Here is a 23,616-nt window from a genome sequence, read left to right as displayed (position 1 = left end):
TCAAATTTTGGTTGGGCAGAGGAAGTCGGGACTGGCAGTGAAAGCTCACAAGCCGAGGCCACGACGTTAGAATCACAGATTTACTTCAAACTCTGTACGCCTTTAGTAGGCCATTAAAACAACATACTGTGCATTTCTCTGGCAGTTCCGAGAAAATTGCAAATTTTGCGCGTCTTTTATGTGGCTTATGTGTCAGTACGCAGGTGCCGAACGTTAGAGTTCATGGTCCCAAGTGATAGCCGGCATGGTAGCTCAGCGTGTTCGGTCAGAGGGCACGCCGGCATGGTAGCTCAGCGTGTTCGGTCAGAGGGCACGCCGGCATGGTAGCTCAGCGTGTTCGGTCAGAGGGCACGCCGGCATGGTAGCTCAGCGTGTTCGGTCAGAGGGCACGCCGGCTTGGTAGCTCAGCGTGTTCGGTCAGAGGGCACGCCGGCATGGTAGCTCAGCGTGTTCGGTCAGAGGGCACGCCGGCATGGTAGCTCAGCGTGTTCGGTCAGAGGGCACGCCGGCATGGTAGCTCAGCGTGTTCGGTCAGAGAGCTGGTTGGCCTCTGTAATAAAAAACTGAGTGGAAGGATCAACAAAACGAACTATAATGGATGTCATGTGACGTTCGCAACGAGCGAATTCAACCATCAACAACAAACAAAATGAAAAAAAGAGGGCATAGTTGCCTTCGTAATAAACAAATTAAGTGAACGGATCAACGATGAACCTGAGCGAGTGTCATGGAACGACCGCCCCGAACAAATGCAACGAACAATAACGAACAAAATGAGATTTTAAAAAATAAATTTGATTAGCATTCAAGCTTCGTAAAACGAACGTGTATAAGGCGACGGTTGGTCTCCCGCTAAGACTTAATTATTAATCTATTTTTTCATTACTGTGCATATTATTTAATTTATATTACATTTGAGAGATATACACTCCTGGAAATGGAAGAAAGAACACTTTGACACCGGTGTGTCAGACCCACCATACTTGCTCCGGACACTGCGAGAGGGCTGTACAAGCAATGATCATACGCACGGCACAGCGGACACACCAGGAACCGCGGTGTTGGCCGTCGAATGGCGCTAGCTGCGCAGCATTTGTGCACCGCCGCCGTCAGTGTTAGCCAGTTTGCCGTAGCATACGGAGCTCCATCGCAGTCTTTAACACTGGTAGCATGCCGCGACAGCGTGGACGTGAACCGTATGTGCAGTTGACGGACTTTGAGCGAGGGCGTATAGTGGGCATGCGGGAGGTCGGGTGGACGTACCGCCGAATTGCTCATCACGTGGGGCGTGAGGTCTCCACAGTACATCGATGTTGTCGCCAGTGGTCGGCGGAAGGTGCACGTGCCCGTCGACCTGGGACCGGACCGCAGCGACGCACGGATGCACGCCAAAACCGTAGGATCCTACGCAGTGCCGTAGGGGACCGCACCGCCACTTCCCAGCAAATTAGGGACACTGTTGCTCCTGGGGTATCGGCGAGGACCATTCGCAACCGTCTCCATGAAGCTGGGCTACGGTCCCGCACACCGTTAGGCCGTCTTCCGCTCACGCCCCAACATCGTGCAGCCCGCCTCCAGTGGTGTCGCGACAGGCGTGAATGGAGGGACGAATGGAGACGTGTCGTCTTCAGCGATGAGAGTCGCTTCTGCCTTGGTGCCAGTGATGGTCGTATGCGTGTTTGGCGCCGTGCAGGTGAGCGCCACAATCAGGACTGCATACGACCGAGGCACACAGGGCCAACACCCGGCATCATGGTGTGGGGAGCGATCTCCTACACTGGCCGTACACCTCTGGTGATCGTCGAGGGGACACTGAATAGTGCATGGTACATCCAAACCGTCATCGAACCCATCGTTCTACCATTCCTAGACCGGCAAGGGAACTTGCTGTTCCAACAGGACAATGCACGTCCGCATGTATCCCGTGCCACCCAACGTGCTCTAGAAGGTGTAAGTCAACTACCCTGGCCAGCAAGATCTCCGGATCTGTCCCCCATTGAGCATGTTTGGGACTGGATGAAGCGTCGTCTCACGCGGTCTGCATGTCCAGCACGAACGCTGGTCCAACTGAGGCGCCAGGTGGAAATGGCATGGCAAGCCGTTCCACAGGACTACATCCAGCATCTCTACGATCGTCTCCATGGGAGAATAGCAGCCTGCATTGCTGCGAAAGGTGGATATACACTGTACTAGTGCAGACATTGTGCATGCTCTGTTGCCTGTCTCTATGTGCCTGTGGTTCTGTCAGTGTGATAATGTGATGTATTTGACCCCAGGAATGTGTCAATAAAGTTTCCCCTTCCTGGGACAATGAATTCACGTTGTTCTTATTTCAATTTCCAGGAGTGTATCATGAAAAGAGACACGTGTATTTGCATGAAGTTTCAATTTATGTTTCCCATGTCTGTACGGAAACTACCATCCTGCAACGTGTGAAAGAGTCAAATAACATATGAAATTCATTACAACTTCATGAAAATGCCCGTGAGTTTTTTTTTTCATTGTATTAGCTCTCAAAGTTCACATAAATTTGATAATGTGACCAGTGATGAAGAATATATATATTAAAATCTGAGTGGTAGTGGGATTCGAACCGCCGCCTTGTCCACGAGCCGCTAGCAACGCGCGAAGGCTAAACGTTTGACCACAACGACTAACTACAACCGGCTTTTACGCACAGATATGTCAGTTACACAGTAAGTGAGTAAAACTTCTCTTGCGATTTTCTTGGAATTGCCAGAGTAGTGCAACATACAACTTGTACATTCTGTTGCTTTAATGGCCTACCAAAGAAGTACAAAGTTTGAACCAAATCCACGAGTCCAACGTCGTGGACTCCCCTTGTCAGCTTCACAAGGGAAGGGTCTGACATCTGGGTCACCGAGTTTGATCAAGTTTTCAAAGACGATCTATACTGAAAATAAAGGAACACGTGTTTTGGCTTTCTGCAAGACAATCCCTCGTTTTTGAAAAAAATCGAGGTCAGAGGTGATGTCGGAACATGATATTTTCAATGCTATCTATCGAAAGATAGTCTGAAAACAAACAGTTTTTGTTAATATGACATGTGGTCCAAAGTTAACAATATTCGGGTTATTAAGGTTTTTGTGTTTTCATGCTGTAGCTTGGGAACCCGTCATTCTACGTGTCTAACAGAGCGACATCGTCGGTTGAGCGATTATTGTTCCCATACCTTGTTAATAAAGACTTTCGTTGTCTTGAACACTAAAAAAAAATTTTATTAAGAAAAGAAAAGGGATCGGAAGGGTCGGGAAGAGGAAGGCGTCGTGGCCAAGTCTTGGATTTCGACCACTGCCCGTCCTGTATACTCCGGCCTGAAGCTGACTGGTCGACTTCCTTAAGGAGAAAAAAGACGGCAGTTCGATTTCACCTGGACAAATGTTGCTGTTAATAATTTTTCTTTTCTCGTTGTAATTATTCGACCCGCAAATGGCCAGGAAAAAAGGGGTGGTCAAGACATTAGACTACCAAACTGCTGGTCCATATGCGTATGTGATCCTATTCTGATAATGAGACTACTTTTATTTTCTTTTTTTTCCAAGTATTTTCCAATAGTATAACGTGTTGACAGTTATTTTCATCGTGATACATGGAAATGAGCGTTTGGCGTCATTGGCCGGGAGGCCTCTTGCGGGGCAGGTCCAGCCGCCTTGGTGCAGGTCTTATTACATTCGACGCTACATTGGGCGACCTGCGAGCGGGATGATAAAGACAGCACAACAGCCAGTCTCTGAGCGGAGAAAATCCCCGACCCAGCCGGGAATCGAACCCAGGCCCGTGGGACGGCAATCCCTTACGCTGACCACTCTGCTATCGGGGCGGACATCGTGATACATAACGCTCAACCATAGAACTTCTGTAGTTAGATGATAATGCTAAACCGACCTGCACCATGAAACTGATGTCACCGAAATACGCCTCTCTTTTTTCAATCCTGTGACGTTTACTTCTATCACACTACTTCAAAATCATGTGACATTACAGCAGAGCAGAGAATTATAAGATAGAGAGGATGCTACCGTAATTCATGCGTTGATCCATTACCAGTTATCCACGCATGTCTTTCAAGATATGATTTCATACGCTTGGTACACATCCAAATTTATATCTAATATATCTGTTTTTAGCAACGTGAATCAGATATGTTTTCCACGAACAACGTACCGGAGGAGTGTCAAGGCGGCGAGATTTCGCTCGTGTGTTGCGCATGGTGTGAGAAATATTTATGTTTTGCCTGTTTCTATGATAAGTTCCACCGCACTGATTGCGAGATCGCTCGCGAACCGACGTTGAGTTGGGATCTTTGTAATATGCATCATGGTGAAAATAACTTTCAGTACTGTACTTAGTTGATTATTTATCACACCTCCGGATGTTTCACTTTAAAATATGAAAGAAAGTTATTCCGATTATCATAAGACAATCAGATAAGACGAAACAAATACCTAATGAAAAAGAAACCACGCCCAAGAATCGAACACAGACCAGCAGCTTGGTAGTCGACTGCCCTGACTGCTTTTTTTTTCTCTCTCTCTCTCTCTCTCCGACCCGGCTGCGAATCGAATCTGGCGCCACATGACCTCATGACCTAGAGCCGCTAAAAAAAAAAAATTTATCCCTCTTCAGGCGTTACCCGTAATTTCTCCCAAAAATTCTCCCAAGGCGATAGGATCCAGTGTTCTAGTGTTCTATAACTATTTTTTAAATGATTATAATTAATAAATGTGTACAAATGAAAATACTATGAAACATAATGTTACCAAAAAGGTATTAAAAACACACATAACATTTGTAGATTGCTTGTGCAACTGCAGCTAACAGATTATTTCTAATAGAAATGACGCAAATGCCTGTTTCTTGTCTACTGCCACCTGCGGTATCTCCAGCAATGCCGCGTAAGATATCTACAACAAATTGATTCTCTTTTGTTAATGCCTCAGTGAATGCAGCTTTCCATGAATCAGCCAGTCTCTTTTCTTTCCCACTACTTGCAATTCGGGACTAGATTAAGCTTATCCATTACTGATAGTTTAGAATCCGTGACTGTTAATTGAATGTAAATAAGTTACATAAAACTGCAACCATGACTGCTTGCAATTTTATGTAACTTATTTAAATTCGGGACTTTCTGTCTTCAATGTGATGCTGTGAGGAACATCAGACTGAGCCTGGCACTCCCCAACTTAAAGGGAGGGGGAGGGGGGTTAACGTAAACACTGCGTAAATAATTTGCAAAAAGCATATCGTAAATCAGAGTGCGCCCGAGGGCGTTTTAAGGGTTTTACAGGTACAACCAATACTCAAGCTCCGCTTTGTTCCTTTTGCCGAAGACGTAGTCGATGAACATTCCCATGAACTACGTACCGCTCAATAACTGGCATCGCTCTGCTACACTACAATGACGAGTACTCAAGTTACAGCGTGAAAACACAAAAACGTTAATAACTCGAACGTTATTGACTTTGGACCACATATTATATTTATAAAAATGTTTGTTTTTAGACTATTTTTCGATATACAGCACTGAAAATACGATTTATCAACTTTATATCGAGTTCTTTTTTTTAAAAAAAAAAAGAAAATACTAGGGACTGTCTAGCAGAAGGTCGAAACAGCTCTCTTTATTTTCAGTAAAGAACATCCTTGCAAACCATGATCAAAATCGGTGGTCCACATGTCAGATCCTCCACAGCAACGTGTAGTAAACCTAGTTTAAAAAGTATTTAAATAATACAGGGTACGGCAGAAAGACCTCCCGTATTTGGAGAGACCACTGTGCGAGTTGTGGTGGGATTACTGATGTGGAAGAGATATCGATCGACAGCAGTATAGCTGCCATTTTCAGAAGGCGCAATGGCTTGGCTAGGTGAGCATCGTGCGTTTGTCGTGGTGGACTATATTCATAATGGTGGTTCTGTGATTATTACTCAGCGAGTATTTCGCACTCCGTTCAAACACGGCCGACAAGTTTCTGTTCCTCATAGAAAAACTATGTGAGTTTGGGTATCAGCATTTAGAGTATCGAGCTCTCCACTGAAAAGAAAATGTATTGGACGACCTCGGGCTGCAACAACGCCGAAAATGCGGCGCGTGTGAGAGCGTCCGTCCAGCAATTTCCAAAGCGTTCAGCACTTAAACATGGCCTGCGCTGAGATTCACTGATATGATCATCTGCACAGAGATCTTCACGTACACCCCTACAAAATGATTGATATCCAGAAATGAAGTGAGAGAGATTTTGAAACTTACAGAGCTGTATGTGAGAAAATTCCCCCCAGCACTGAATTGATTTCTTTTTATGAGATCCACTTCCACTGGTCAAATACGGAAGATAAACAAAATTACCGTTATTGGGCACCAGAAAACTATCAGGAACTTCACCAACGACCTCTTCACAGCCATCTTGTGACAATATGATACACCCTAACTGAATTAAGTGTGTGCGTTCCGTATTTTTTTCGAAAAAGATGAAGTAACGGTAACGGTTGATTCAAACTACTACTGTCATATGATGCAGACCTACGTTAAACCAGTTTTTTGGGGGAGATGTCTGGTTCCCACAATACGGCGCCACAACTCACACCTCTCGGCGTTCTCTATAAATTTTGAGAGAGTTGTTTCCCTCACGTCTTCTCACTTCACGATCCTGCAAGCACGTAGGAGGCAATAACCCAGGAAGTGGCTGCCATTCCACAGGAAATGACACCAAGAACTATGGCCAACTTCCGGGAAATGCTTGGTCAATGTGTTAACAATGGATAACAATGGACGACGCCGTTCACCGAGCGTAATTTTTAAAATTATCTCTGCTAAACGGTATAGAATTTGTAGTTCACAAATAAAACTATTTTCTCTGTATCTGTTTTTGCTTGTTTGTAACTACCTTTTGAAATAGGTAGGTCTTTTTGTCGGACCCTGTATGTCTATAGTTGGTGGAAAACAACAACCCAGGTGTCTGTCAGTAAAAGTAAAGTAAAGCTCGGCGTTCTGGCCCTGATTGGCCAATCGGGACTGACCGATCGCCATGTCGTCCTCTGTCAGTGGAGTCACTACACGCAGTATGGAGGGGCGTGGAGTCATCACGCCACCCTCCAGGGCGTTGTCGGCTTTCTTGAACTTCGATCCGCCATCCGCCATTTTTCACTCAGGTGGCTCATCATTTGACATCAGGAGGCTTAGTGCACCCCGTTCCAGTCCTCTCACCTAGGGTAAACCCCGGCAGTACAGGAAATCGAACCCAGATCCTGTAAATAGCAGCCAGAGTCGCTGATCACTGAGCGAAATACGTTCTACGGCTTTTAGAAACAGACCAATGCTAAAATGTTATGGGTAGCAAACGTCGCGTGTAAAACAAAAATCTGTTTGTGACAACTTTTCATTTACCAATAATTGTTAATTTAACCCATTTTACAATACTAATAGTATCAGATAATGTAGAAAGCCAATATTCGAGTATAACGTGAAGCAGAAAACCAGAGCACAGTGCCAATGGAAGTAGCGGTACAGATATGGGGTTGCACTCTGTCGTCTTATTTACAAGTAGTCTTTATAGTCGGAGATATGTATTATTTACAGTTCATGACTTTATTGACAAAAGAGATTTTTTTTACAAAATAAACAGTTGTAGAAGGCAGCTCGACATAAATACTCGCATCGAGCAGAATTGAAGGAAGTGTTTTGTTTTTAAAAACTCGAGGAAAATTCGTCTGAATGTGAGCCTCAATTAGTGATTTCCATGAAGAATATATGTACAAACGCATATAAAACGGTAATTCATTTTTTCCTTTCTGGATACAGAGAGTGTTCGACTGCTGCCCTGGCCAGCACATTCTCCAGATCTCTCACCAACTGGGAACGTCTGGTCAATGGTGGCCGAGCAACTGGGCTTGTCACAATACGCCAGTCACTACTCTTGATGAACTGTGGTATCGTGTTGAAGCTGCATGGGCAGCTGTAGCTGTACACGCCATCCAAGCTCCGTTTGACTCAATGCCCAGGCGTATCAAGGCCGTTATTACGGCCAGAGGTGGTTGTTCTGGGTACTGATTTTTCAGGATCTATGCACCCAAATTGCGTGAAAATGTAATCACATGTCCATTCTAGTATAGTATATTTGTCCAATGAATACCTGTTTATCATCTGCATTTCTTCTTGGTGTAGCAATTTTAATGGCCAGTAGTGTAGTAGGAATGAAAGAGGAAGCCACCTGGTAGAATTTTGCACAGAGTATAATTTAATCGTTGCTAACACTTGGTTTAAGAATCGTCAAACAAGATACGTGAAAGAGACCTGGTGACACCGGAAGGTTTAAAAATGATTATATAAAATAAGACAGAAAATTTCGGAACCAGATTTTAAATTTCAAGACCTTTCCAGCAGGAGATGTGGATTCTGACAACAATTTACTGGTAACGAACAGTAGATAAATCTAAAGAAATTGCGAAAGGGTAGGAAATTAAGGAGAGAGGAACGTCGGTTGTTGAGTTTCAGAGGGAGTATTAGGCAACGATAGACTAAAACAGGGGAAGGAATACAGTGGAAGACGAGTGGGTAGCTTTGGGAGATGAAATAGTGAAGACAGCAGAGGATCAAATAGGTAAAAAGACAAGGCCCAGTAGAAATCCTTGGATAGCGCAAGAGATATTGAATTTAACTGATCAAAGGAGAAGATATAAAAATGCAGCAAATGAAGCAGGCGAAAGGGAATTCAAGTGTCTAAAGAATGAGACAGAAAAAAATGCAAAATGGCTAAACAGGAATGGCTAAAGAACAAATATAAGGATTTAGAAACATGTTTCACTTCGGGAAAGAATGATCCCACCTAAGTGAAAATTAAGAAGACATTTGGAGAAAAGAGAAGCAGCTGTTTGACTATCAAGAGCACAAATGGAAAATTAGTCCTAAACAAAGAAGGGAAAGCTGGAAAGTGGAAGAAATATATAGAGGGTCTACACAACCATGAACCATGGACCTTGCCGTTGGTGGGGAGGCTTGCGTGCCTCAGTGATACAGATGGCCGTACCGTAGGTGCAACCACAATGGAGGGGTATATATTGAGAGGCCAGACAAACGTGTGATTCCTGAAGAGGGGCAGCATCCTTTTCAGTAGTTGCAGAGGCAACAGTCTGAATGATTGACTGATCTGGCCTTGTAACAATAACCAAAACGGCCTTGCTTGGCTGGTACTGCGAACGGCTGAAAGCAAGGGGAAACTACGGCCGTAATTTTTCCCGAGGGCATGCAGCTTTACTGTATGGTTAAATGATGATGGCGTCCTCTTGGGTAAAATATTCCGGAGGTAAAATAGTCCCCCATTCGGATCTCCGGGCGGGGACTACTAAAGAGGACGTCGTTATCAGTATCTTTATTTTATATATCAGTTTGGATTCCGTAGAAATATTGGAACATTTGAGGCAAAACAGACCTTACGACTTATCTTAGAAGAAAGATTAAGGAAAGGCAAACCTAAGTTTCTAGCATTTGTAGACTTAGAGAAAACTTTTGACAATGTTGATGGAATACTCTCTCCCAAATTCTATAGGTGGCAGGGGTAAAATACAGGGAGCGAAACGCTATTTACAATTTGTACAGAAACCAGATGGCAGTTATAAGAGTCAAGGGGTACGAAAGGGAAGCAGTGGTTGGGAAGGGAGTGGGACAGGGTTGTAACCTATCACCGATGTTATTCAATCTGTATATTGAGCAAGCAATAAAGGAAACAAAAGAAAAATTCGGAGTAGGTATTAAAATCCATGGAGAAGAAATAAAAACTTCGAGGTTCGCCAATGACATTGTAATTCAGTCAGAGACAGCAAAGGACTTGGAAGAGTAGTGTCTTGAAAGGAGGATATAAGATGAACATCAACAAAAGCAAAACGAGGATAATGGAATGTAGTCTAATTAAGTCGGGTGATGCTGAGGGAATTAGATTAGGAAATGAGAGACTTAAAGTAGTAAAGGAGTTTTGCTATTTGGGGAGCAAAATAACTGATGATGGTCGAAGTAGAGAAGATATAAGATGTAGACTGGCAATGGCAAGGAAAGCGTTTGTGAAGAAGAGAAATTTGTTAACATCGTGTATAGATTTAGGCGTCAGGAAGTCGTTTCTGAAATTATTTGTATGGAGTGTAGCCATGTATGGAAGTGAAACATGGACGATAAATAGTTTGGATAAGAAGAGAATAGAAGCTTTCAAAATGTGGTGCTACAGAAGAATGCTGAAGATTAGATGGGTAGATCACATAACTAATGAGGAGGTATTGAATAGAATTGGGGAGGAGAGGAGTTTGTGGCACAACTTGACGAGAAGACGGGACCGGTTGGTAGGACATGTTCTGAGGCATCAAGGGATCACAAATTTAGCACTGGAGGGCAGCGTGGAGGGTAAAAGTCGTAGAGGGAGACCAAGAGATGAATACATTAAGCAGATTCAGAAGTATGTAGGTTGCAGTAGGTACTGGGAGATGAAGAAACTTGCACAGGATAGGGTAGCATGGAGAGCTGCATCAAACCAGTCTCAGGACTGAAGACAACAACAACAACAACAACACAATGGAAATGAACTTGAAGGCACTATTATAGAAATGGAAGAATTTGACAGGACCTAAGTCGAAACAAGGCCCCGGGAGTAGACAACATTCCGTCGGAAGTACTGATAGCCTTGGAAGAGGCCGTCATGACCAATTTTTCCATCTGGTGTTCAAGATGTATGAAACAGGAGAAATATCCTCAGGCTTCAGGAAGAATATAATTATTCCAATTACAAAGAAAATAGGTGCTGACAGTTGTGAATATTACCGAACTATCAGTTTAATAAGTAATGGTTGCAAAATACTAACACGAATTCTTTACAGAAGAATGAAAAAAACTAGTATAAGCCGACCTCGGGGATGATCCATTTGGATTCAAATGGTTCAAATGGCTCTGAGCATTGTGGGACTTAACATCTGAGGTCATCAGTCCCCTAGAACTTAGAACTACTTAAACCTAACTAACCTGAGGACATCACACTCATCCACGCCCGAGGCAGGATTCGAACCTGCGACCGTAGCAGTCCCGTGGTTCCGGACTGAAGCGTCTAGAATTGCGCGGCCATCGCGGCCGGCTGATCCATTTGGATTCCAAAGAAATGTAATAACACGCGAGGCAATACTGACCCATTGACATCTCTGTGAAGGTAGGTTAAGGAAAGGTAAACCTATGTTTATAGCGTTTTTAGAGTAAGAGAAAGCTTTTGACAATGTCTACTACACTACTCTATTTGAAATTATGAAGGTAGCAGGGATAAAATACACGAAACGAAAGCTACTTACAACTTGTACAGAAACCAGACGGCTGTTACAAGGGTCGAGAGGCATGAGAGGGAAGCAGTGGTTGAAAAGGGAATGAGGCAGGCTTGCAGCCTATCCCCGATGTTATTTAATCTGCACTTTGAGCAAGCGGTAAATCAAGCCAAAGAAAAATTTGGAGAAGGAATTAAAAACCAGGGTGAAGAAATAAAAAATTTGAGGTTTGCCGATGACCGTATAATTCTGTCGGAGACGGTAAAGGACTTGGATAACAGTTGAAAGGAATGCACAGTGATTTGAAAGGAGGATATACGATGAACATCAACAAAAGCCAAACAGGGATAATGAAATGTAGGAATTACATTAGGAAACGAGACACTTAAAGTAGTAAATAGTTTTGTTATTTGGGCAGCAAGACAACTGATGATGGGGGAAGTTGAGAGGATATAAACGGTATATCGGCAATGACAAGAAAGCGTTTCTGAAGAAGAGAAATTTCTTAACATCGAATGTAAATTTAAGTGTTGGGAAGTCTTTTCCGAAGATATTTGTCTGGACTGTAACCATGTGTGAAAACGAAGCAAGGAAGATAAACAATTTAGACAAGAAGAGAGTAGAAGCTTTTTAAATGTGGTGCTACAGAGGAATGCTGAAGTTTAGATACACAGATCACGTAATTGGGGAGAAAAGAAATTTGTGGCACGGCCTGACTAGAAGAAGGGATCAGTTTATGGGACACACTTTGAGACATCCAGGAACCACCTGTTTAATATTGGAAGGAAATGGGTGGGGGGGGGGGGAGAGGGGTAAAATTAGTTATTCCGAGATGACGAAGCTGCAGAAGATAGAAACAATACGGAGAGCTGTACGAAAACAGTCTTCGAACTAAAGACCACAACAGCAGCAACAACAGCAACAGGAACTTTCACGGATTTTTGTGACTGTCTATACTTAGAGTATTCTTTCTGTGTGCTTCCTTCCTTTATATATGAAACTGTTTTGTTTAAAATAACAAGTGTCACAAGCTGAGAGCTGAGAGCTGTAAAGAGATTAGGTACAATTACTGTTGTACGAACATTTAGTTTGTGTGCAGCAATGATAAATTACCTTCGAGTTATACCGAAAAATTCTTATAAAACAACTGCGGATTTTCACCCAACATTTTATATTTGCGGACAAACCCTTAGACCCATTCAGACGCGCTGATAGATGTATCTGAGCAAACTGTAATCGTGTAGCATCAGAAAGTTCACTAGATTAGATTAGATTAATACTTGTTCCATAGATCATGAATACGACACTTCGTAATGATGTGGAACGTGTCAGGTTAATGAAGGATGTCTGCACAAGATATTACATTACACAAAATACTGCATGACACTAATGCTTAAGTTAGTTTTTTCCCTCCCTTAATTTATATCTAAAAATTCAGCCAATGAGTAGAAGAAGTTGTCATCTAGAAATTCTTTTAATTTATTTTTAAATGTTGGTTGACTATCTGTCAGGCTTTTGATGCTGTTTGGTAGGTGACCAAAGACTTTTGTGGGAGCATAATTTACCCCTTTCTGTGCCAAAGTCAGATTTAACCATGCATAGTGAAGATCATCCTTTCTCCTGGTGTTATAGCTATGCACACTGCTATTACATTTGAATTGGGCTGGATTATTAACAACAAATTTCATAAGTGAATGTATAAACTGTGAGGTTACTGTGAGGATCCCTAGATCCTTAAATAGATGTCTGCAAGATGACCGTGGGTGGGCTCCAGCAATTATTCTGATTACACGTTTTTGAGCAATGAATACTTTTCTACTCAACGATGAATTATCCCATAATATGATACCATACGAAAGCAGTGAATGAAAGTAGGCATAGTAAGCTAATTTACTGAGATTCTTATCACCAAAATTTGCGTAGCCGAACTCAGAAGTTTCAGCAGACCATCAACGTGTTGCTTCCAGTTTAACCTCTCATCAATGGACACACCTAAAAATTTTGAAAATTCTACCTTAGCTACAGACTTCTGTTCAAAGTCTATATTTATTACTGGAGTTGTGCCATTTACTGTACGGCACTGTATATACTGTGTTTTATCAAAATTTAAAGAGAGTCAATTGCTGAGAACCACTTAATAATTTTGTGAAAAACATCATTTACAATTACATCACTTAGTTCTTGGTTTTTGGATGTTATTTCTATACTTGTATCATCAGCAAAAAGAACTAACTTGGCATCTTCATCAATATGGAATGGTAAGTCATTAATGTACACTCCTGGAAATTGAAATAAGAACACCGTGAATTCATTGTCCCAGGAAGGGGAAACTTTATTGACACATTCCTGGGGTCAGATACATCACATGATCACACTGACAGAACCACAGGCACATAGACACAGGCAACAGAGCATGCACAATGTAGGCACTAGTACAGTGTATATCGACCTTTCGCAGCAATGCAGGCTGCCATTCCCCCATGGAGACGATCGTAGAGATGCTGGATGTAGTCCTGTGGAACGGCTTGCCATGCCATTTCCACCTGGCGCCTCAGTTGGACCAGCGTTCGTGCTGGACATGCAGACCGCGTGAGACGACGCTTCATTCAGTCCCAAACATGCTCAATGGGGGACAGATCCGGAGATCTTGCTGGCCAGGGTAGTTGACTTACACCTTCTAGAGCACGTTGGGTGGCACGGGATACATACGGACGTGCATTGTCCTGTTGGAACAGCAAGTTCCCTTGCCGGTCTAGGAAAGGTAGAACGATGGGTTCGATGACGGTTTGGATGTACCGTGCACTATTCAGTGTCCCCTCGACGATCACCAGAGGTGTATGGCCAGTGTAGGAGATCGCTCCCCACACCATGATGCCGGGTGTTGGCCGTGTGTGCCTCGGTCGTATGCTGTCCTGATTGTGGCGCTCACCTGCACGGCGCCAAACACGCATACGACCATCATTGGCACCAAGGCAGAAGCGACTCTCATCGCTGAAGACGACACGTCTCCATTCGTCCCTCCATTCACGCCTGTCGCGACACCACTGGAGGCGGGCTGCACGATGTTGGGGCGTGAGCGGAAGACGGCCTAACGGTGTGTGGGACCGTAGCCCAGCTTCATGGAGACGGTTGCGAATGGTCCTCGCCGATACCCCAGGAGCAACAGCGTCGCTAATTTGCTGGGAAGTGGCGGTGCGGTCCGCTACGGCACTGCGTAGGATCCTACGGTCTTGGCGTGCATCCGTGCGTCGCTGCGGTCCGGTCCCAGGTCGACGGGCACGTGCACCTTCCGCCGACCACTGGCGACAACATCGATGTACTGTGGAGACCTCACGCCCCACGTGTTGAGCAATTCGGCGGTACATCCACCCGGCCTCCCGCATGCCCACTATACGCCCTCGCTCAAAGTCCGTCAACTGCACATACGGTTCACGTCCACGCTGTCGCGGCATGCTACCAGTGTTAAAGACTGCGATGGAGCTCCGTATGCCACGGCAAACTGGCTGACACTGACGGCGGCGGTGCACAAATGCTGCGCAGCTAGCGCCATTCGACGGCCAACACCGCGGTTCCTGGTGTGTCCGCTGTACCGTGCGTGTGATCATTGCTTGTACTGCCCTCTCGCAGTGTCCGGAGCAAGTATGGTGGGTCTGACACACCGGTGTCAATGTGTTCTTTTTTCCATTTCCAGGAGTGTATATCAAGAACAGTAAAGGACCTAAGACCAAACCCTGTGGGACCCTGTGCTTCATAGCCCCCCAGTTTGAGGAATCAGCTGTTGTATTAACATTACATGAACCACTTATTTCAACTTTCTGCATTCTTCCAGTTAAGTATGAATTAAACCATTTGTGCACTGCCCCCCTCAATGATTTAGCTTATCTAAAAGAATTCCATGATTTACACAATCAAAGGCCTTTGAGAGATCACAAAAAATACCAATGGGTGATGTCCGGTTATTCAGAGCATTTAATATTTGATCAGTGAAAGCGTATATAGCATTTTCTGTTGAAAAGCCTTTCTGAAAACCAAACTGACATTTTGTTAGTACTTTATTTTTACATATATGGAAGGCTACTCTTGAAGACATTACTTTCTCAAAAATTTTTGATAGAGCTGTCAGAAGAGAGATTGGGCGATAGTTGTTGACATCCGACGTATCCCCTTTTTTATGCAATGGTTTTACAATGGCATATTTCAGTCTGTCGGGGAAAACACCCTGCTCCAAAGAGGTATTACATACGTGGCTGAGAATCCTACTTATCTGTGGGGAACAAGCCTTAAGTATCTTGCTGGAAATGCCATCAATTCCGTAAGAGCTTTTACTTTTCAGTGAGTTTATTATTTTACTGATTTCAGAGGGAGAGGTTCGTGGAAATACAGTTGTTTCAAACTGCACAGGTATGGCCTCTTCTATTAGAAGCCTTGCCTCTTCTAGTGAAGATCTAGATCCTACTTTCTCTACAACTTTAAAAAATGATTATTGAAAATATTTCCAATTTCAGATTGTTTGTTAGTACACTTGTCATTCAGTTTTATGGCACTAAAGTCTTCCTGTGCTCTTGGTTGCCCTGTTTCCCTTTCAATAATATTCAAAATTGCTTTAATTTTATTATCAGAATTACTGATCACAGACATGATACACATGCTTCTGGACTTTTTAATAACTTTTCTTAGTACCGCACAATAGTTTTTATAATATTGAACAATTTCGGGGTCAGTACTCCCTCTTGCTGTTAGATATGGATGTCCAGAGACTTTAGTGGGACATGAGTGGTAATGAAACTCGATACATGAAATGGTACTCGCGTTAAGAAATAAATTTTGGGAATTCTGCCAGGAGCAGCAGGTACAAATGTGTTGAAATGTCTGTAACGACAGACGATATATGTGGGAAGTATTTATGTATCGTACTTTCTGTTCAATAACGTACATACTGAAAAAAATTGATTAATAAGTACTTTTTGTCACGAAACACGGCCAAATGTTTCTAAAAAAGAAAGTAGAAAATTGAGAGAGGAGTTGACCACCACACGAAAAATCGAATACGATTAAAGAAAACGTATTCCAAAAAGGTTGCAAAGTGTACCATGACTTTTTTCTTTAGCAACAATGTTACCAGCTTCTATTAGTTACCCGACGTATTTTATCCACAAACAAATACTGCAATATCTAGGACAGAAAGTCAGTATCAAGTAATAATTAATCATAGCCTCTGTTGTTGTATGTGACAATTTTCCCACTTTACTCACATGTTTCCAGTTTTTTTTCGATGGCTGCTATTTTTCTGTGTTTCATCGTGCTTTTGTATTTCTCTAAGGTAGCTATGCGACTTTACATTGATAGGAGATGGCAGTTTCACCATAATGCTATTCGTTATTGCGCTTTCCTGCATTACGTAGACCGAAATGGGTGACGACGTATTATACGAACTAATTAAAGATCCCACGGATACTACAAAACCAATTTCTTCATGTCTTATTTCATTTTATAATAACTTTTCCTCTGTTTAGGGAAAAACAATCGCATTTGGAGCATCTCAGAAGTCTTGAAGAAGAACTCGATGTCCAGGTCGCACGCATAGAACAGAAGGCCAAAGAGGAGGCAGAAGCAAGATTTGAAGCTGAGAAGAGGTTGTTGAAGGAAAAAATGGAAGCCGAAATGGCCGAACTGCAACTCCACCTAAAACTATTCCAAAAGGTGAGTCCAGCATAACAATGACGTGATGTCTTTCGTCTACCGTGAGTGTGTTTGTAAATTGTGGATGTGTCTTGATTAAACTGTCAGTTACCAGTCATAAAAAGTTTTATTTGCTTAGTCATAAAGAAATTCGAGCGCTGGCAGCTTCTACGAGGCATTTGACGATTTAGAGTACAAAAATTTGAGTAGTGCAGCATCACCCACAAAAATTGTCAATGTTTAAGTGCAGCATTTGCAAATATAACTGTTCAATTGAGTGGACAATTCTTGCCACCTATTTCGAAAAAGGACTGAATATTCTATTCTGCTAACAGTGGATTTGTTTATGTTTTCGTATCAGTGGTCATATACGACGAACTTACTTTGATTCCCTGTTTAACCGAGTGCTGCTCACTTTTACCTTCTCAGAATGAGATTTTCACTCTGCAGCGGAGTGTGCGCTGATATGAACCTTCCTGGCAGATTAAAACTTGTGCCGGACCTTTATCAGGTAAGTGCTCTACTCACTGAGCTACTCAAGCACGACTCACGCCCCCTCTCACATAGCTTCAATTTTGCCAGTACCTCGCCTCCTACATTCCAAACTTCACAGAAGCTCTTCTGCGAACCTAGCAGAACTAGCACTCCTGGAAGAGGGTTGGGTTGGGTTCTTTGGGGGAGGAGACCAAACAGAGAGGTCATCGGCCTCATCGGATTAGGGAAGGATGGGGAAGGAAGGCGGCCGTGTCATTTCAAAGGAACCATCCCGGCATTTTGCTGGAGCGATTTAGGGAAATCACGAGCCGCGCGGGATTAGCCTAGCGGTCTTAGGCGCTGCAATCATGGACTGTGCGGCTGGTCCTGGCCGAGGTTCGAGTCCTCCCTCGCGCATGGGTGTGTGTGTTTGTCTTTAGGATAATTTAGGTTACGTAGTGTGTAAGCTTAGGGACTGATGACCTTAGCAGTTAAGTCCCATAAGATTTCACACTCATTTGAACTTGCCTGAAAACTTTTTGGAAATCACGGGAAACCTAAATCGGGATGGCCAGACGCGGGATTGAACCGTCGTCCTCCTGAATGCGAGTCCAGTGTGCTAACCACTCCGCCACCTCGCTCGCCCACTCCTGGAAGAAAGGATATTGCGGAGACGTGGCTTAGCCGCAGCCTGGGGGATGTTTCCGCAAGGAGATTTTCAGTCTGGAGGGTAGTGTTCCCTGATATGAAACTTCCTGACAGGTTAAAACTGTGTTTCTCTTTCTGGAAACATCCCCGAAGCTGTGGCTAAGCCATGTCTCCGCAAAATCCTTTCTTCGTGGAGTGCTAGTACTGCAATGGTCGCAGAAGAGCTTCTGTGAAGTCTGGAAGGTAGGAGAAGAGGTAGTGGCAGAATCGAAAGCTGTGAGGAGGGGTCTTGAGTCTTGCTTGGGTAGTTCAGTTGGTAGAGCACTTGCACCGCGAAAGGCGAAGGTCCCGATTTGGAGTCGCGGTCCGGCACACAGTTTTCATCTGGCAGGAAGTTTCACTCTCACGTTGTCGCCACGTTACGTAGTCCATGAAAGTACTCGATGAGTGAATACTTCCAATGAGACTATTAGCAAAATCTTTAAAATAAGGAAGGACATAGATGAGCTGCAGAGAGACTAACAGATAAGTAGCGAATGATGTAAAGATTGACAACTGACTCCAAATACAAATGTGTGTAACATAACTTTCGTAAAGTGATGGGAAAACTTGATATCAGTTTGACTACGCAATCGATCATCAGTCACTGGACTTACTTACAAGCTTCAGGTATCTGTGAGTAAATCTTTGCTTTAGCTCTTCTCCTATTGTAAAATGTGTATACATTTAACTAATGAAAATAGGACTTCTTTCTTTCCAATTTTGTCTCTAAAACCTTGCACAGTACTCCCCATTTTCGTCCTAATATCCTGGTGGGAAAATTATGTTTCTTGATACTACGTATTTTCCTTGATTATTACGCTACCGAAATATGGAACATAGTTAATCACTTCTTGTGCTTGTAGCTCAACTCTATTACCAGTCTCTCCTCTGATTCTTGTTAGCGCTGATTTACGATATTCCACGTATACTTCTAGAATTTTTTAACATACATTCTTCTGGAGGATGGCCCCTCTATCTTTTCAGGATCCCTTTGTGGCCTTTAATAGTTCACAGAATGGTAGGTCGTGAGTTCCGAAGGGCTCTATGTCACAGACTGTTACGCAACGGTTGAAGTCGCAGGTTATAAATGGATGGATGGAAAGAGTAAAAGTAAATCATATGTAGCAATCCACGATATGTTCCAAGCGTACCATATATTACTGAAAGCAACTGTCTCACACTCTCACCACACACACGCGTTACTTAGCTCTTGAGAAAACAGTTGTTGCCAACAGACGCAGCCTGTGACCGTTCAACGTCCAGAATGAGAAAAAACGTAGCAAATTGGCGCAGGATTAAGGAGGGCTGATACTTAAATTCCCGTACGGCCATCCTAATTTAGATTTCTGTAGTTTACCTAGATCACGTCTGACAGATTCTGAATTGGTTTTCAACAAGCCTACCGTCTTTTTTTTTTTATTAAAATATCCTAATCCAGTCCAAGCTTCCGCTCCGCCTCAAACGACGGAGTATTTCATTATGTTCACCCTTCCTTCTTTACTTCATCGTGAATAATGTTTCACTGGCAACCAAGCGCACGTAAAAGGCACGGTAGTGCCTGCTCTAGAGCTTATAAGTGACACTGAAGATATGACTTGATTTCTCCCTTAGACACTATCCGAGCAAAGTATCCAGACACTCCCATGCAATGCGAAACTGATCACTAGAGGAGGACCCGCCAGTACCCAAAAGAGGTGGGGTGTATTGTGTTGTCAGTACAGAACTAGTAACAGTAGAATGGATCAATCAGGAGAGTTCGGTGACTTCGAACGTGGCCTCCTCATTGGATGTCATCCGAGTAACAGATCCGTCAAGGGCATCTCAACCTTTCTAACGCTGCCCAAGTCAACTTTTGATGATATTACTGTGTAATGGAAACACGAAGAAACAGCCACAGCTAAATCATGACTAGACGGACCTCTTGTAAGGCCAGACACAAACTGTCAAGCACTGTGGAGTTTAGTTGTAAAAAGTCTCGTGAAATCAGCGAAAGGAATCGTTCGTGAGTTTCAAAGTGCTACCAGCAGTCCAGTTAAGGCATGGACTGTGCGTAGGGAGTTAAAAAGAACGTGGTACAACGATTGAGCAGCTCCACATTTCTGTACTCAGTGCTAAGCGATGCTTGAGGTACCGTAAAGATCAACGTCTGTGGACAATGGGTGACAGGAAACGGGTGATTTGGACTGATTAATCACGCTATTCTCTGCGACAATCAGTTGAAAGGATCTGAGTTTGCGAATGCATGGAGAACGTACCTGCAATCATGTGTAGTGCCAAGAGTGAAGTACAGAAGAGGTGGTGTTACGGTACAGGGTTGTTTTCGTGGTTAGGACGTGATCCACCAGCTATAATTATTGAAACTCACATGCGGCAGCATATGAAAATATATTTTACATTTCGAAGACGAAGACTGTTTACTGTATATATGCGTGACAATACATCCTCTCATAAACTAGCATCTGTGAGGCAATGGTTTGTGGACAATAACGTTCTTGAATTGCACTGGCCTGCCCGACTTGAACCCAATGCAACATCTTTGGGATGAGTTAATACGTCGAATTCGCTCCAGACTTCAGCGACCTATGGTTTCGGCTCTTGAGGAAGAACAGGCTGCCAATCTTCCACTGACGTTCAGACATCTCACTGACAGTGTTCCGAGCAGAGTTCAAACCGTCATAAAGGCGAATGGTGAACATATCCCACATTAATGCCCACTAAAAGGTGTCTGGATACAGATAGTGTATATGATACTTACAGTTATTTGCGATACCACCTGTATGAATCCCACCGGATTAGTTACGCAACGAAGATACTTACCGGATCGAATGATAACATACTTTATGAGTCCCGTACCAATATTTTGTTGTTCCCTGAAAGGTTTTACAATTTGTTTAATGGACTTTTGTACTTTATCCTCTGTCAAATTCCATGATAGTGGGCTGAGGCTGAAACCGACCGAACATTGAAGTTTTTAACGTACATGAGAGGTATTCCTTGATATCAGATATTCCAAGAATTTATATAAGCTACAGAGCACCATGATTCATAAAAATACGTGAACGTATAATTATTCTGACAATACGTTTTTCGTCAATAAGGAAAACCCCCATCTACTGTGCTTTTTTGGCGCGCATCGCAAAGTAATAACAGTAATTCTTTTTGAATTTTTCCCGTCTTCTGCCAATTTTGAGTCACGAGATGCTTTCCGCACTGTAACTAAAGCATACTGCGTTTCAGTTGCAGAACATCTGTGGTTTAAACAGTGTTATTTACGTCTACTGCTACAGTTTAGAATATCATTGCAACAATTTAGAATGTCTTTGCAGTGCTATAATATCATCTTACGACACCCACTACTCTTGTATTAGGAATTTCACACATAAGCCACGACTAATGCACGTGTTAATTGAGCCTGTGTGTGAGTACTGTGTACTGATACTTTGAAACATATTTATATTTTCAGGTAAATGCAGTCCTGAGCAAGAAGCAAGAAGCAGCTAAAAACCTCCGTCACACAGACAAAGACACCAACAGTGAGCTGCAGAGCTCCCTCGTTGACACTAAAACAACTCTAGCAGTGCTGAGGGCTGAGATGGCGCAGCTGAAAGCAGAGTACGAAGTGAAGTGCCGAGAACTGCACGAGTGAGTACACCGACAAACACGCATACTGTATTTTCAAGTACTGCGGCCTATATTTGGAATTCATTTGAGCAGTACTTTTCCACCTGCTACTCCGACGCTCCACATTTCTGAAAACTATGTACGTTTACTTAAAATTAATTTTTAATTTTGTATAACATCACAAACACCCTTCTGTGAGTTGTCTACATCTACAGCTACATGGTTACTCTGCAATTCACACTTAAATGCCTGGCAGAGGGTTCATGGAACCATTTTCATACTACTTCTCTACCATTCCACTCTCGAACGGCGCGTGGGAAAAAGGAACACCTAAATCTTTCCATTCCAGCTCTGATTTCTCTTATTTTATTATCATTTCTCCCTGCGTAGGTGGGTGTCAGCAAAATATTTCCACATTCGGAAGAGAAAGTTGGTGACTGATATTTCGTAAATAGATCTCTCCCAAAAGAAAACCGCCTTTGTTTCATTGACTGCCACCCCAACTCGCTTATCATATCAGTGACACTCTCACCCCTATTGCGCGATAACACGAAACGAGCTTCCCTTGTTTGCACTTTTTCGATGTCCTCCGTCAATCTTACCTGGTAAGGATCCCACACCGCGCAGCAATATTCCACCAGAGGACGGACAAGTGTAACGTAGGCTGTGTCTTCAGTGGGTTTGTCGCATTTTCTAAGTGTTCTGCCAACAAATCGCAGTCTTTGTTTCGCCTTCCCCACATTATTATCTGTGTCGTCTTTCCAATTTAAGTTGCTCGTAATTGTAATTCCTAGGTATTTAGTGGAACTGACATCCCTTAGATTTGTGCGATTTACCGTATTCCCAAAATTTATCGGATTTATTTTATTACCCATGTGGATGTCGTCGCACTTTTCTTTGTTTAGTGCTAATTGTCACTTTTCACACCATACAGAAAATCTCTCTCGACCATTTTGTAATTGGAATTGATCGTCAGATGATTTTATTAGACGGTATACTACAGCACCATCTGCAGAGAATCTAAGAGGGCTGCTCAGATCATCAACTATATCATTTATACAATACTGTCCATTAAAATTGCTACACCAAGAAGAAATGCAGATGATAAACGGGTATTCATTGGACAAACATATTATCCCAGAACTGACAAGTGACTACATTTTCAAGCAATTTGGGTGCATAGATCCTGAGAAATCAGTACCCAGAACAACCACCTCTGGCCCTAATAACGGCCTTGATACGCCTGGGCATTGAGTCAGACAGAGCTTGGATGCAGCTTCAACACGATACCACAGATCATCAAGAGTAGCGACTGGCGTATTGCGACGAGCCAGTTGCTCGGCCCCCATTGACCAGACGTTTCCAATTGGTGAGAGATCTGGAGAATGTGTGGCCAGGGCAGCAGTCGAACATTTTCTGTATCCAGAAAGGCGCGTACAGGACCTGCAACATGCGGTCGTGTATTATCCTGCTGAAATGCTGTAGGGTTTCGCAGGGATCGAATGAAGTAACATATCTGAAATGTAATGTCCACTGTTCACAGTGCCGTCAATGTGAACAAGAGGTGACCGAGACGTGTAACCAATGGCACCCCATACCATCACGCGGGTGATACGCCAGTATGGCGATGAAGAATACACGCTTCCAATGTGCGTTCACCGCTATGTCACCAGACACGGATGCGACCATTATGATGCTGTAAACATGACCTGGATCCATCCGAAAAAATGACTTTTTGCCATTCGTGCACCCAGGTTCGTCGTTGAGTACACCATCGCAGGCGCTCCTGTCTATGATGCAGCGTCATGGGTAACCGAAGCCATGGTATCCCAGCTGATAGTCCATGCTG

General features: G+C 43.4%; 1 protein-coding gene across 1 annotated transcript in view; it reads left to right on the top strand.

Annotated features, from left to right (window-relative positions):
* The window catches only part of LOC126298278 (ras and EF-hand domain-containing protein-like), a 349,695-nt gene that overhangs the window by 162,878 nt on the left and 163,201 nt on the right, over nt 1-23,616 (top strand). Inside the window, exons 3-4 of the mRNA XM_049989578.1 lie at nt 16,817-17,003; nt 21,610-21,788. Coding sequence (XP_049845535.1) covers nt 16,817-17,003; nt 21,610-21,788 — 366 coding nt within the window. The remainder of the gene's footprint in view (nt 1-16,816; nt 17,004-21,609; nt 21,789-23,616) is intronic.

This window comes from Schistocerca gregaria, chromosome X (assembly GCF_023897955.1).
Source record: "Schistocerca gregaria isolate iqSchGreg1 chromosome X, iqSchGreg1.2, whole genome shotgun sequence".
Classification (NCBI taxonomy): Eukaryota; Metazoa; Arthropoda; class Insecta; order Orthoptera; family Acrididae; genus Schistocerca; species Schistocerca gregaria.
The sequence above is the reverse complement of the archived record's forward strand: the minus strand, read 5'-3'. Positions and strand labels throughout refer to the sequence as shown.